The 16,227-nt window shown below is 45.4% G+C and overlaps 2 protein-coding genes across 2 annotated transcripts; one reads left to right on the forward strand and one right to left on the reverse strand.

Annotated features, from left to right (window-relative positions):
* Positions 1-2,204: 2,204 nt before the first annotated feature.
* On the forward strand, positions 2,205-4,003 carry LOC306979654 (retinol dehydrogenase 10-like). The gene is made up of 5 exons (XM_079578692.1): positions 2,205-2,877; positions 3,259-3,357; positions 3,421-3,566; positions 3,635-3,766; positions 3,840-4,003. The coding sequence occupies exons 1-5, from the start codon at positions 2,428-2,430 to the stop codon at positions 3,958-3,960; spliced, it is 948 nt and encodes a 315-aa protein (XP_079434818.1). The 5' UTR covers positions 2,205-2,427; the 3' UTR covers positions 3,961-4,003.
* Positions 4,004-4,051: 48 nt separating this feature from the next.
* On the reverse strand, positions 4,052-16,142 carry cse1l (CSE1 chromosome segregation 1-like (yeast)). The gene is made up of 25 exons (XM_079578693.1): positions 16,025-16,142; positions 15,305-15,396; positions 15,091-15,233; positions 14,880-14,981; positions 14,650-14,795; positions 14,482-14,572; positions 14,304-14,411; positions 14,084-14,176; positions 13,840-14,007; positions 13,634-13,763; positions 13,477-13,542; positions 13,180-13,382; positions 12,895-12,979; positions 12,762-12,823; positions 11,788-11,924; positions 11,612-11,715; positions 11,432-11,529; positions 11,204-11,354; positions 10,577-10,785; positions 10,392-10,489; positions 10,227-10,312; positions 5,487-5,568; positions 5,260-5,406; positions 4,826-5,057; positions 4,052-4,601 (listed from the first exon to the last, which is right to left on the reverse strand). Exons 2-25 carry the CDS (start codon positions 15,387-15,389, stop codon positions 4,512-4,514), a joined length of 2,916 nt encoding a protein of 971 aa, XP_079434819.1. The 5' UTR covers positions 15,390-15,396; positions 16,025-16,142; the 3' UTR covers positions 4,052-4,511.
* Between the last annotated feature and the right edge of the window lie 85 nt (positions 16,143-16,227).

The raw sequence follows: 16,227 nt of genomic DNA on the forward strand, positions 1-16,227 counted from the left end.
CTGTCCCGAAAAGATTTCCAAAAGCACAACTGATCAATGTTCAACTGCCCACCATGGTTTTAAGCCAAAACAATGATTGCGTCCTGTTGGTCTGTGTGCCGCCCTTAAGCCTGGGATGTGTGTTTTGTACAGTTTCATACTTGACTTTGTAGCAGATGAACTTTGTGATTTTTCTGTTGTACAACACATGTAGCGGTAAACAACTGAACTTGTAAATATTCTCTGGAAATAATCTTTAGATATGTAATTTTGAAGAAGTTTTCTCCCTTTATCGAGCAATGCTTAATAAAATAAATTGGTTGGTGACCCGAGCCCTTATTCAATATCGCATGTACGGCATGGCTTTTTAAATATACGCAACTTCTTAACCACTTCCTTAACCGAGTGAATTTTTTTGTTTAGCTTTACCCATATCTAAAAGGTTACAGGCCAGAGTGGCGCCTCATTCGCGTTTTGTCACTTTTTGGTTGTTCTTTTGTGGCTCTTTATCCTCGTTTTCTTTACCTTTAGATTTGGGTAAAGCCCAGGGGCGGACTGGCCATATGTCCATTCTGGAAGAGCACAGAAGGGCCACTGGCTCCAGGGCCACCAGTCCCGCCTCAACCGAGCTTTACCCAAATCTAAAAGCTAAAAAGAAAAGCATCAAAATAGCGAGGATGAAAACATGAGAAAAACACGGACAAAAAAACACAACAAAAAATGATAGAAAAAATCATTGAAAATTCAACAAAAATGTGATAAAAATGTGACAAAAATTCAACAAAAATGTGACAAAAATTCAACAAAAATTCAACAAAAATGTGACAAAATTCAGCAAAAATTCAACACAAATGCGATAAAAATGTGACAAAAATGTGACAAAAATTCAACAAAAACTCAACAAAAGAGTGACAAAAATTCAACCAAAATGTGACAAAAATTCAAGAAAAATGTGACAAAATTCAAGAAAAATGTGACAAAAACTCAACAAAAGAGTGACAAAAATTCAACCAAAATGTGACAAAAATTCAAGAAAAATGTGACAAAATTCAAGAAAAATGTGACAAAAACTCAACAAAAGAGTGACAAAAATTCAAGAAAAATGTGACAAAAATGTGACAAAAACTCAACCAAAGAGTGACAAAAACTCAACAGAAATGCAACAAAAATGTGACAAAAGCAACAAAAATGTGACAAAAATGCGACAAAAATGTGACAAAAATTCAACAAAAATGTGACAAAAAAAAAAAAAACATACAAAAGGTGACACAACACAGCAACAGCACGAGGAAAAAGGTCAGTTTTGTGGGTCTTAGCTTTCAAATGAGGTGTTGCACAGCCAAAAGAGGACAGAATGCATTTGGTTAAGGCGGGTGGTAAGAGGTTAAGATATGTATTTGTGGAAGTGTCACAATTACACTAATTTGGGCCAGGCTGGTCAGAGTCCAGGGCTGTTTTTCAGTCCCAGTCCGCCCCTGGTAAAGCCTGGAGAAAATGTGGTCAGGCTCAAAAGCAAGAAAAACTATGTGTGCTCTTGAGACAGGAATTATTAGATCGGGAGGAGCCTGTTTTATTGACCGTTATATGGAACAGACAAAGCCAACAATGAATAATGGAGGAAAATTTCAATAATAAATATCAGTCAAAAACGACTGGATTTTATTTGTTTCAAGGTCGACGTTTCGCCGCCACAAACCTACAACGCTGGTAAAATAAGCTAGATGTAGGTTACTGTATAGTGTATATTCCTAATACTGATCACTTGGATTTTAAATGTCGCAAAAAGCCAGTTAAATATATGTGTGGTTTCTACTTGCAATAATAGCATTTGTTGATTAGTTTAACAGCGCCCTCGTGTGTTCAGTGAGAAAACTCCATGTGATGTAACCCCGGTCTGCACATTTACGTCAGAAAGGTTACTTTAGGAATGTTTCTGTTTGGAGAAAATAATGAACATGATGTGGGGCCTGCAGTTTGAGCTCGTGCGTAAGCCGTTTATCTCTGAGGCACTTCAATATTTACCAGGACCTGCGACCTTAATGCCCAACCAAGCAACAGAAACCAGTCAGGGGTAAACAGTATTTGGGAAAAATAAATAAATAAAAAAAATCCCACTAGAAAATATGTTTCACACTCTGTGTCACGGACAACACTGAAGCACAAATCCAAAAGAAAGGACTTGTGCTGTGCTTAAGTAACATATAAGAGCTCTTAAGAGTTATGTGTGTATTAATCGTTCACGGCGTCCCTCAGTTGTAAAGGAGCACATGTGCTGTGCATTAGCGTGTCTCCTCAGTCATCACACAAAAGCCCCCTTTGTCCCCCGCCGCTGTCATAATCCTCCACACTCGGATTATATAAAATGTCCATCTAGTCTGACTTCTCGCTGGGACAGTCCGCGCGCTTGGGTCTGTGTGGTCACAGCAGGCAGGGCCTTGAGGGAGCAACATGTTTTTCATAGTGGACCTGCTGCTGATGCTGATACACCTGACGGGCTCCATCCTCTCGGCGGTGCTCAACACCGTGTTTCGGCCCAGACTCAAGTGCGTAAAGGGTGAGCTGTGCCTCATCACCGGGGCTGGCGGCGCGCTGGGCCGACTCTTCGCTCTGGAGTTTGCCAAAGAAGGGGCGCGCCTCGTGCTCTGGGACTGCAACACCAGTGCCAATGAGGACACGGGTGCACTGGCCCGCGAGCTGGGCGCACAGGTCCACACATACACCGTGGACCTGGCTCAACGCCAGACCATCTACGATACTGCGGACAGAGTGAGGCGCGAGGTGGGGCACGTCTCTATCCTGGTGAACAACGCGGGTGTGGTGGCCGGGCGGAGGCTGCTGGACTGTCCGGATGAACTTTTAGAGCGGACACTCTTGGTGAACTGCCATGCACTCTTCTGGGTGAGCATCCGTCTGTCTGACATCTATTATGCAACATGTGTTGTGATTGTGCGCTCATGTGAGAGGGCTCAGAGGCTTGTGACTTTTAACTCTGGTTATGTGAGGTGGAGCAGAGGTGGTCTCGAGCTCAACACACGTGACTGATTTTGATCCTCTTAACTGTGAATCACAGTTTCGGATACATCCCACAGATCACATGAGGATTTAACCTTAACCCCGAGTGTGCAGAGTGTCGCCAATTCATGATTAACACTTCCTGCAAGACTCCACTTACTCTAGCATCAGCTTGAAAGCAAAAACACTGATGATATATAGTTTTTATATAATTAGAAATAAATTCAGGCGTCACAGGGCTGAAATGATTTTTCTTTTAATTTCCAGATGACAAAGGCCTTTCTGCCTCAGATGAAGTCCATGAGCCATGGACACATTGTAACTGTGGCCAGTGCTCTGGGCTTGTTCAGCACAGCCTGTGTGGAGGTAATGGCTTTTTGGATACATGTTAAATCGTTTATTTGCCACTGACTGTTCACACGTTTTCAGGACTACTGTGCCAGTAAGTTTGGAGCTGTGGGGTTTCACGAGTCACTGACTCACGAGCTGCAGGCTGAAAAACAGGATGGGATTAAAACAACTTTAGTTTGTCCATATATTGTGGACACTGGGATGTTTGCCGGCTGTGAAATTAGGTGAGCAAATAGTAAATGGGAGAGAATAGATGTTTGCAATCTAACTTTATTTCATCTTGATCTTTCAGGCAGGAGTTAAGGAGTCTAATCCCCCCTCTAGAGCCTCTCTACACCGTCCAACAGTCAATGCAAGCCATTCTGACAGAGCAGCAAATGATCTGCATCCCCCGCATCATGTATATCCCCTTCCTCACAAGAGCGTGAGTAACAATACACTATCATTTAATGCTGCGCTCTAACTTTTGTGAAAATAATATTTGCTTTGTGTTGTAGGTTATTGCCATGGGAGGCCAATGTTGCCACTTATCGTTTTATGGGAGGAGACAAATGTATGCTGCCTTTCATCAAAAACACTGAACAGAAGATGTCCAATGGTCTCGTCACCCAAAAATGATTGTTCCATAAATGGACACCAAAGGAACTCCCCTGGAATGTGTCTTGTACCACTTTTTGTGTAATGTAAAATAATCCTTAAAATACCAAACCAATTTTGAAAAGGTAATAAAAGAACTTGCAGAGGTACTACATCTAAACAAGTGCCTCTTTATTCACAGGAAACGGTGACTACAGGTAACATGCACAAGAAAATATGAAGCATTATGTTTGAGCCACAGACCAGTCCTAAACCGTAAAAAATAATTCAAACATAGAAAAAGCGCTATTGTAATCACTCCATTGTTTTCAGATGTTAAATGCTCAATACCGTTCACTATAAGAGCCAATTGAAACCCTTGATAAAGCAGTCTTTTAGTCAGTTTGCATCACACCAAAACAGGACCATCTCACGGGGGATTTGACTACAGGTCATGTCTTCCCATACTCTTTTGTCCAGAGACAATGATCTGGAGAACAGACCACTGATATCAAAGCAAACCTGTAAAAACTCAGCCTCTCTGAATTGTCCTGCAGTTGCATTTGGCCTTTTAAGTTGATGCCCTTTCATCTTCAAACCAACTGTACGGTGGCTGCCTGCAAGTATCCCTGTAAGTACTGGAGGGCCTCCGCATTCAGGCTGGTGCTGATCATCGATGGCACCTGCAAAAGGAAAAACATTGTTTTCCTTTTCATGCATGATACTCTTCAGGTAGATTTCACAAAGATCACGAAGATTTCCATTTTTGTCATGGAGTGATTATATATGAACTATAAATAACGATCCCAAAAAGTAAACGCCGAACCAACTTTATTTTCAATCACGTACATCTTTCAACTCAAATTCATTTTAGTAAGTAGCATAAAGAGTAAATGTAGAAACTTACCCTTCCTGGACACGCAGTCGACAGTTTGTGCAGCGACTGGGCCAAATGGATTTTGGGATTGCAAACAGCGTCTCCAATCGGGTCGTGCTCCTTCTTCCCAGCGAAGGCCAGTTGTGAGAACGCTGTCTGATATCCAGGAGTGTCCTCTATGTCAATGAAGTGCTCGTCGTCAGGGATACTGTCGTCCTCTGGCAACTCAAACAAACCAATGAGAGCCTGGAGCAAAGGAGTCCTACACACATGGAGAACGTAACATTAATTCTGTGAACAGAAGGAACTGACCATTCATAGTGGAAAACTTCACAATCTTTACATCAAAGCCTTTGTACATTTGTAGCTCCCCTTTTAGCTGTTTCTCGGACTCCACAGACACAGTGTCTAATATATTCCACCAACTACATGTGCAAACATCAAAAAAATACAACATGTGCTACCAAAGTTTGGTGTAATCCGTGTCCATCATTGCAGGGCACTCAGTCAGGACTTTAGTAATGCCCACTGCACAGATTTTCTTTTCCACTGGTCCTGAAACTTTCTGCACCTCCGGGATCACGATTTTCTCCACCACCATCCCAAACATTCTGAAATACAGCAGTTTGTTTATTGGCAACACGAAGATTCAGTTATTCAAGATTTAAATCATGCATTCATAACTACTTACTTAGGCTGTATGCTGTCAAAAATCTCCTGAAGTGCAATGGCTCCATATTTCACACCATACAAGTTGACAAAGACTAAGAAACCTAAAAATACATACATCTTATAGAACCATTGTTTATTAAAATTCCGGGCTCAGCTGGAGGCGGAAAGCTAGATTCCTATCAATTTCCATTGTAGCTGTTGTCATAGCAACGATAAACAAATGTCTAACTGTTGTCGGAAATACCTTGAAAAAACCTTATTTGTATCGTCTGAAAAGTCATTCCTCTTGTTCTTGCACCTTAAGCCACAACAGGACCACATTTCTTAGTTGTAGTTTTATACTTATAATCGCTAGTTTTAGTTTAATCTCATTTCTCTTGATCACTTCCTGCCTCCAGCTGATGTCACTGATGATGTAAGCAGCAAAAGGGTCTATTGTATTTGCACTCGTTTTAGTTTCAACGCCTCATTTACACCGAGTTCATTACGCCCACTACCCTTTTTACGTATACCATAACAATAGGAATTAATGTAGTGGTCTACACCTGTCCGTCACGTCTCAACAAGAATACGCATCGATTATATTTTTGACGGACGTCGGAGCGTCATCAAAGGCCTTTTTCTACTGGGCAGTAGTTTGTTTATCCTGCATAATGAGCCATGTGCTCTGCAAAAGGGCAAAACACCGGATAATGGCCTAGTTTTAACATTGACGTCAAGGCAGAACTGCTTTTCTGTGTTTTGGTGGGACAATAAACAGTGTAACACCACTCCAAATCTCCAAACTTTCCTGGAAGCTATCCGCTCGTCTCTTCTGGACATATTCAGCCAAAAATGAGCTAGCTAAAGCCGGGTCTGTGCTGAGGCTCATCGCACGCACCCCTTTCTTTTTCTCTCACACGGACTCGCTATGATCTGAAACTCCGGGAAACTCCGGGGACCGGGTACACGTTTGCTTCAGACGTTGGACATGAGGGTGGGGATGATCGGAGAAGTACAGAGACAAGAAGAGGAGGACAGAGGACAACAGATAAGCAGAAGACCGAAGGGGAAAGATGAGTACAAACAGGCAGAGGATGAGAGGAGGTGACACAGGCCAACGGCAGCTCCATGTGATGTTTCTTGAGGCGCAGGTAAACAAATAAACACTAAACATTCCCTAAATGAAAAATGAAGGTAAAGTGTAGGGAATTAATGTAAGCTCTTATATTGCATTCTAAAGTCAGAAAGCAAGCTGTCATTACCGATTTACATGTGATTAAAAGGCTACATTATTACATCCATCCATCCATCCATTTTCTTCCGCTTTATCCGGGGCCGGGTCGCGGGGGCAGCAGTCTCAGCAGAGATGCCCAAACTTCCCGATCCACACACACCTCCTCCAGCTGTTCTGGGGGGACCCCGAGGCGACACCAGGCCAGCTCGGAGACATAGTCCCTCCACCGTGTCCTGGGCCTTCCACGAGGCCTTGTCCCACTAGGACATGCCTGGAACACCTCCCGCGGGAGGCGACCAGGAGGCATCCGAAACAGATGCCCGAGCCACCTCAGCTGGCTCCTTTCGACGTGAAGGAGCAGCGACTCTACTCCGAGCTCCTCCCGGGTAACTGAGCTCCTCACCCGATCTCGGAGGGTGCGCCCAGCCACCCTGCGAAGGAAACTCATTTCGGCCGCTTGTATTCGCGATCTTGTCCTTTCGGTCATGACCCAAATCTCATGACCATAGGTGAGGGTGGGAACGTAGATCGATCGGTAAATCGAGAGCTTTGCCCCGACTCAGCTCCCTCTTCACCACGACAGACCGATACAGCGACCGCATCACTGCTGACGCCGCACCGATCCGTCTATCGATCTCACGCTCCATCCGTCCCCCACTCGTGAACAAGACCCCGAGATACTTGAACTCCTCCACTTGAGGCAAGGACTCCCCACTGACCCGAAGAGGGGAAGCCACCTTTTTCCGGTGGAGAACCATGGCCTCGGATTTGGAGGTGCTGATCCTCATCCCGGCCGCTACACACTCGGCTGCAAACCGCCCCAGTGCGTGCTGAAGGTCCTGGTTCGTTGGAGCCATCAGAACAACATCGTCCGCAAACAGCAGAGATGAGACTCTGAGGCTCCCAAACCGGACACCCTCCGGCCCCTGGCTACGCCTAGAAATTCTGTCCATAAAAGTAATGAACAGAACCGGTGACAAAGGGCAGCCCTGGCGGAGACCAACACGCACCGGGAACAGGTCTGACTTACTGCCGGCAATGCGAACCAAGCTCCTGCTGCGGTCATACAGGGAACGGACAGCCCTTAGCAGAGGGCCCCGGACCCCATACTCCCGGAGCACCCCCCACAGGGCACCATGAGGGACGCGGTCGAACGCTTTCTCCAGATCCACAAAACACATGTGGACTGGTTGGGCGAACTCCCACGAACCCTCGAGTACCCGATGAAGGGTATAGAGTTGGTCCAGTGTGCCACGACCAGGACGAAAACCGCATTGTTCCTCCTGGATCCGAGGTTCAACCATCGGCCGGATCCTCCTCTCCAGCACCCCGGAATAGACCTTACCGGGGAGGCTAAGGAGGGTGATTCCTCTGTAATTGGAACACACCCTCCGATCCCCCTTTTTAAAGAGAGGGACCACCACCCCGGTCTGCCAATCCAGGGGCACTGTCCCCGACCGCCACGCGATGTTGCAGAGACGTGTCAGCCAAGACAGTCCTACAACATCCAGAGACTTAAGGTACTCAGGGCGAATCTCATCCACCCCCGGAGCCTTGCCACCAAGGAGCTTTCTCACCACCTTGGTGACTTCAGCCCCGGTGATGGGCGAGCCCACCTCCGAGTCCTCAGCCTCTGCTTCCTCATTGGAAGACGTGACGACGGGATTGAGGAGGTCCTCGAAGTACTCCTTCCACCGCCCGACAACATCCCCAGTCGAGGTCAGCAGCCCCCCACCCGCACTGTACACAGTGCTGGTGAAGCACTGCTTCCCCCTCCTGAGGCGCCGGATGGTTTGCCAGAATCTCTTCGAGGTCGACCGATAGTCTTCCTCCATGGCCTCCCCGAACTCCCCCCAGACCCGAGTTTTAGCCTCCGCGACCGCACGAGCTGCAGCACGCTTGGCCTGCCGGTACCTCTCAGCTGCCTCAGGAGTCCCACAAGCCAACAAGGCCAGGTAGGACTCCTTCTTCAGCTTGACGGCATCCCTTACTTCCGGGCGCCACCACCGGGTTCGGGGATTGCCGCCGCGACAGGCACCAGAGACCTTACGGCCACAACTACGAGCAGCCGCATCGACAATGGAGGAGGAGAACAGAGTCCACTCTGACTCCATGTCCCCCGCCTCCCCCGGAATCTGGGTGAAGCTCTTCCGGAGGTGGGAGTTGAAGACCCCACTGACAGAGGGATCCACCAGACGTTCCCAGCAGACCCTCACAACACGCTTGGGCCTGCCAGGTCTGACCGGCTTCCTCCCCTGCCAGCGGATCCAGCTCACCACCAGGTGGTGATCAGTTGACAGCTCAGCCCCTCTCTTCACCCGAGTGTCCGAGACACGCGGCCGGAGGTCAGACGACACAACTACAAAGTCGATCATCGACCTCCTGCCTAGGGTGTCCTGGTGCCACGTGCACTTATGGACACCCTTGTGCTCGAACATGGTGTTCGTTATGGACAAACTGTGACTAGCACAGAAGTCCAATAACAGAACACCACTCGGGTTCAGATCGGGGAGGCCGTTCTTCCCAATCACCCCCTCCCAGGTCTCACTGTCGTTACCCACGTGGGCGTTGAAGTCCCCCAGCAGAACAATGGAGTCCCCAGTCGGAGCACCATCTAGTACCCCTCCCAGGGACTCCAAGAAGGCCGGGTACTCTGCACCGATGTTGGGCCCGTAGGCCGAAACAACGGTGAGAGACCTGTCCCCGACCCGAAGGCGTAGGGACGCGACCCTCTCGTCCACCGGGGTGAACTCCAACACGTGGCGGCTGAGCTGGGGGGATATGAGCAAACCCACACCAGCCCGCCGCCTCTCCCCGCGGGCAACTCCAGAAAAATGGAGAGTCCAGCCTCTCTCCAGGAGTTGGGATCCGGAACCCAAGCTGTGCGTGGAGGTGAGCCCGACTATATCTAGTCGGTATCTCTCAACCTCCCGCACAAGCTCAGGCTCCTTCCCCCCCAGTGAGGTGACGTTCCATGTCCCAAACGCCAGAAGCTGTGCATGCGGACCAGGTCGTCGAGGCACCTGCCTCTGACTGCCACCCAGTCCTCTCCGCACCCGACCCCTACGGATCCCTCTGCGGGTGGTGGGTCCACAGGAGGGCGGGCCCACGTCGTCCCTTCGGGCTGGGCCCGGCCGGGCCCCGTGGGCAGAGACCCGGCCACCAGACGCTCGCGTTCGGGCCCCAACCCCAGGTCTGGCTCCAGGGTGGGGCCCCGGCTGCGCCATGCCGGGCGACGTCACGGTCCATAGAGATCTTCTGAACTGCTCTTCGTCTGACCCGTCACCTCGGACCTGTTTGCCATGGGAGACCCTACCAGGGGCATAAAGCCCCAGACAACATAGCTCCTCGGATCATTCGGGCACTCAAACAACCCCACCACGTTAAGGTAGCAGTTCATGGGGCTACATTATTACATGACGGATAAAAGACGTACGGACACTGTGTAAACTAGAATGCGGGATTTGACATACATAAAACGGGCCGTGGACAAAATGTACTCGGTGTAAATGAGGCGTAAGTGTCACTAAACCGTATACTGACTTTTGATGAATTTGGTGGTTTTGGAGCTTTGGAGCCTCTGGAACAGTAAAATGAAGATCTGTTTCCTGTACTGTATAAGAGCCTCCCTGGAAAACAACAGAGCAGCAGTCATTTCAGTGTACATCAGTAATCCATTTGTATCAGTACCACTCACTCTAGACTTACGGAGGCATGTGCTCTATGATGCTGTTAAGAAGGTAAAAGCCTTGGTGGTCATTGGCTTTAGAGGCGATTAGCTTTTGAAAAACTCCCAATAATCCAGGCTGAGGAAGAATAATAAAGACCAGTAAAGTCAACATATTTCTGTAATAAATGTGACAATTTCAACTAACTTCCTAGTAGTTACTCACGATTTTGTCAGCCGCACTGGAGGCGATAGTGGTCCCTCCTTTCTCCATATAGGCCTGAAGCAGTCGCACGAGCGGAGGGATGTTCCCAGACCGCTCCCACAGCACGGGCTGCAGCAAGTGCGGAAACAGTGCCATGTAGGCGTTTGGAATCGAGTTGGAGTGGATCTCGAGGAGCAGAGACATCACTTGGAACACATAGGGAAGAAACTCTGCAAAAAAATAATAATACAAATGAAGGACGGTCAACACCCACTTGAGTGGATGAGAATTGGAAATTCATATTTTTCAATGCAAGTAAAGCAAACAATATATTTTTGGAAACAAAATCTGAGTAGAACAGGGTTTATTTTGTTGACCAATTAGGAACAAAGTCTTTTTTATAGGTGCCTTAATCGTCAGTTTGTTATTACTGAAGGTAAGGTGTCAAATTTAGCATTATATTGGGGGAGGGGGGATTAAAGCTTAAGAAAAAACTTCTGTTAGTGATATTTGCTGCTGATATCAGAAAGAAAAAGTGTTCTTTAAACTTTAAATTTCTCATGAATCAAGTGGGATGAAAGTTACAACTAATTGTGTACAGAATACAAATCTTTGTGACACTTAACAGCATAAAGTATAGTGCCATACCCTGGACATCATTCTGGAGGATCTCAGTAAAAACAGGGAAAAGTGCTTCTTCAAAGCTGCCGACAGTTGTGGGGTTGGCCTTGCAGGTGATACGGACCGAGAGACAAAGAGATTCGAAGAGATAGTGGTTGAAGTGAGGCTTGCTGGGATTCTGAAAGAACAAAATTTATAAAAATCAATCTTCTGTAATTATGGAGCTTTGTGACAGCTTGACAATGTGAGCCTTACCTTGCTGACTAAGAGAAGCTTATGAGTGAGCTGACCAATCAACGTGGGAATATAGGGAACAATGGTCTCTTGCAGCAGGGAGAAACTGCGCATGATGGCTTTGAAGAAGAAAAATGTATGAAGACAAAAGCTGTTTTTTTTTTTTTTCACACTATGCACCAATAGACAGGATGTACTTACCTTTCATAATGTACTCATTTTCTGAAGACCCAGGTAAAGAAAGCGCCTTGAACAAGTTGTTGAGTAACTGTTCGGTAAAAGGTGCCATCTCAGCAGCAGATATACTAAAGACAGACACACGACATGTTAAGATATCAAAAACAGAAAACATTCGTATTAATTTGTGGGGGATTTACAGCGTAGTGTTGTTGGGGCCCCTCATGGTAAACAGCCTCTCCAGGGCGTGGGCAGCGTAGGTGTGTTGCACTGTGCTCTCTGCCTGGAGGTGAGCGATGAGCAGGGGAATGGCCTGGATCAGTTGCTCTTTGGGAAGCTGAGGGCAGTGGCAGTGAGTAGTGAGTTTAGAGTGACTTAGTATTAGACTTAATACTACACAGAGGGGTTAGAAAGTTTTCACAACTCTTTCAATTATTCCATTTGCTGTATTTTACGGACTAAAAGTCACATTTTTTTTTATAGTTTGACTGGGGGTGCGACCCATACTCAGTGTGACAACAACAAATATGTGAAATTATATATTGTGATATATACGTCGCACCTGAATGCCGCTAGAGGGCGCTCTAGGCATGTGTACCAGTATCTGCTACTCTGGGAATTTTGGAGTAAGCGAGAAACTTGTGAGGGACTGGCGAAAAGAGGTTACTCTTACTGCAAAAGCTAATCGCAGGCTAAAAGCTAGATGGCCACAGCTGCAGAAACGAGTTAGCAAATGAGAGCTTGAAGAACGTGCTGCTGGGAGAGGCTTGTAAACAGTGCAGCTACAGCTCCATGCCCAGGTAGTTGCAAAGACTGGTGCGACTTATAGTCTAGAAAATACGGTAATTATGTAGCAGCCTAAAATCCAGAAATATCACATAAAAAATTCAACACCAATTACACCACAATATTTTAAAAAAAGAAAAAATGTCATTGCCACATAAGTATTCAGACCATGTTGCACAACTGGAAACACGTCTCATAGTTTTGCTGTTATTGAATATTTATAAATATTGGAGGTTTGTGGTTAATTCATTGTCCATAATAGAGGAAGACAACACTTCTATGAAAGCTTGAGTGTAGCTTCTCTTACAACAACATGAGACTATATAGAGGGATGTGGCTATTTCCTGAACCTACTATATGTTCGTACACTGAAAGCAAGCATCATTACCTGGCTTCTGAAGATCATGACATATTTGATGGCATCCGCTTTCAACACTGGGAACTCGTTAACTACAGAAGCAAAGCACAGGTTTGGCATTTGAACTTGACTCGCTCGTGTCAGTGTAAACCCTTTTTCTTACCATTAGGCGATTTTAAATCCGTGAGTATGTGATTCACAAAGAACTCCGTTAGATTCACCAATTCATTAGCCTGTGTGATCCCATGCTGGTGAAAGAGGAGATTTATCATTATGACATATCCAAGAAAATATGAAATGGCAGAGATCAAGTGAACAGTACTTTCTGCTTGGTTAGACTCCTGAATTTCCGTAGAGATCAATAAAGTACCGAACAATTTCCTAACGACTCTGAATTGGCACATATCCCGGGTAAAGCCTTGTGCACCAGGCATAAGTCAGTTCATACCTTTTGCGTTTGAGCTTTTGACGCCAGTGAAGTGACCAAGTAGATGGCAGCGTCTTTGTGTTTCCAGTTTCCTCCCGGATTTTTGGCATACTCTCCGAGCATCGAGCTGACATAACCGGAGAAGATTGCTGTGACAGGTCCCTCAAAAAATTTACACAATCCCCTCACCAGGTCACACGCCGCCCTTCGTCGGGTGTCAATGTCTGGAGGTGATTAAAAAAGGTGCATCAAGAACTTCATCATCATGTCATAAGACTCCATTCATGATTAATTAGTCACGAATATACACAGCAATACCAGATCCTTCCAGGTCCCTGCGAATGTATTCTTCTGAATTATCTTCAAATGCCTCTTCATCAGCACCTGATCGAACAGTGCAAACAACTCATCATCATCCCGTGGTGTTCGAACAAACAAACGAAAAGCAGCAAAAAAACAATAAAAATAAACATACTTCTGAACTCCATGTTGGGCACTATGACCTTCTCACAGATGCTGGTGAGAGTATTCTGGTCCTCAAATAGGTGTTTATAGTGTGGCCTTTCGCACACTGAGGCCAAGAACTGGATGGCATTGCTCACAAGCTGCAACGAAATTAACACCTTCTAAACACATGACCCTAAAAAAAATGAATGAAAACAGCTGAAATTGAAATCTCACCAGGTCGTATTTGACTTCTTGACCCGTAGAGACTAAAAGGTTCCAGATGGCCGTGACGAAACGTGGCAGATAAGGCTGGAACTCTTCATCATATTTTTGAGCATAAAGAGCAGCATTGTCACATATTTGTGACTTGAGCAGCTCCAAAAGACCTGCCTCTTCTTCATCCTGACGGTATAACGGGCAGGAGTTAATACCACAGCAATACTAAGGAATCTGTCCTAGACATGTTGAAATAACTTACATCAGTTTGTAGAAGTTTATTATCTATTGTCAGTAATGCATGAAAATTTGTCATCCATGTCTCCATATTGTCTTCAAAAAACTCCGGAAGGTCCTGTATGTGACATAAACGAATAAGAGTAGGCGTTATAAGCAAATGAATAATGGATAAGATTGTACTGTTTGTAATGCTGATCACAATGACGGAAACGCCTCGCCTTCATACGAGAACCAGCACTGACCTGGAAGTTGAGGCTGTAGAAGAGCTTACAGATCAGTGTGAGGGACGAGAAAAGGACCTTTAAGGCATTTATATCTGTAGCATGAGTCTGGCACAGTTCAATTGTGGCCTGGAAAGCATGAAAACAGCAGTGTTTAAATCAGAATATACTGTTATGGCACATGTTGTAAACTACAAACCTTAAACAGGTTAGTCAGTGGCAAAGCAAATGTGTCCAGAACTAATTTAATCTCTGACCAAAGCTCATTTGACTTGAACTCATGACGATACCTTCAATGAAAATACATTTAAAAAAATGAAAAATAATGTTCCAATTTGTTCAAGCTAATTCACAGGTTACTTTTTACCTCTTGAAAAGGGAATGTGCAGTTCGAAGTACTCCATTTATGATGTGAAAATCTCCACTTCCAAAGCGGTTTACCATCTCTGTTAGAAGGTCAGGCCATTTTTGTGGAAAATCTTCCCGTCCAATGATGCTGATGGCATCACTCAGCTGTTATAATAAAAGCACACCCGTTTAAAACATCACATAAACAACATGTGTGATCGGATGGTTAAGTTATGGATGAAAACGCACCTGTTTTTGAATTTGCTCGGGGCTACTAAGCATGAGATTAACAATGTTGGCCTTGATTGCAGTTCTGTCTGAATGTGAGATTTTGTTGGGCTCATCCTCAATCTATAAAAATAGGTCACAATATACAACAGGGTGTGGCAAACACTGAAATACCACTACATTTGAAATCTAAATGCCAATGGACAAACTGCACTGCATTACAAATACTTACAATGCGCCAATTTCTTTTGATATAATTCTTAAAAGTCACTGCAGCACAGACACGGATTACATTGTCTTGAGACTTTTCCAGTAATGTGAGCAATAACAATGGGTAGTTCTGGTTTCCCTCAACCGACTCTAGAAATTTTTCAGCTGAGAGACAAACGTAAAAGTTAGACATAGTTATAAACAGACAGTGGAAGAGGCAAGTGTAATAACTTTACCAGGGCGTCTGATAGAGGGATCTGGGTCAAGAGTTTTTTTGAGAAACTCAGTCAGGGTTTGTAGATTAGCATCATTCAGTTCCATGTTTTTACTGAGAAAGGAATGAGAGGTTGAATGTGAAATATGTGCTGAAGAAGAATACGTAGATATTGTAATGCAAGTGTGATGCATAAACTGGCACAGCACATGTACATAAAGACCTCCGTAAGTAATGGATTTTGATAATAAGGCCCATGATGTAGCAAACACTTCAAATCAGACCTGTGCGTATGAAGTTAGCATAACAGTGGCTAATGTGGGTTCAGGCTACACTGAATGACAGCACCCGCTAGCACGCCGACCCAGAAACACTTCATGCCGTCTGTGTAAGCTAGCGGTTTGGTCCTGGTTGTGCTAAACTTAAGCGACCTCACATGTTCGCGCAATGTGCCTAGCTAGTGTATTCATAATTATTTAAGCGTGCTTTATTTGAGCAACTGACTGTTAGTTATATTTATTACGAAACTATGCCATAAAAAGTAGGTGATGCATTTTCCATTTCCAATGAGTGAGCACTGTTTGAGCAGCCGGTTAGCGTTAGCTGCTAGATTGTGCTACATACAAACGCAGCGGAGTTGAAACGAGTGCATTAAAACATGGATACTTCTCTCGGCCATTGTAAGGCCACTGTACTGATTATGACATTTAAATGCACATGTCACAGCAGTGGTAATTCTTACCTTTATAGATTTAAAAGTTGTGGGACAGTGCCCAGCTCAGAGCCGCTTTCAAATGCAAGAGGAACTGTGCGCGGTCAATGAACGGCGCATGCGCACAAGTCATTCTAGGCAACTGAATACGCCCACGTGCTCAGAGGAAGTTTGTTTTTATGACAGCTGGGTTTTATAATAAACCTATGTATCTGCCCAAGAGCAACATACAA

The sequence above is a fragment of the Gobius niger genome, assembly GCF_951799975.1.
Source record: "Gobius niger genome assembly, chromosome: 20".
In the NCBI taxonomy this organism is placed as follows: domain Eukaryota; kingdom Metazoa; phylum Chordata; class Actinopteri; order Gobiiformes; family Gobiidae; genus Gobius; species Gobius niger.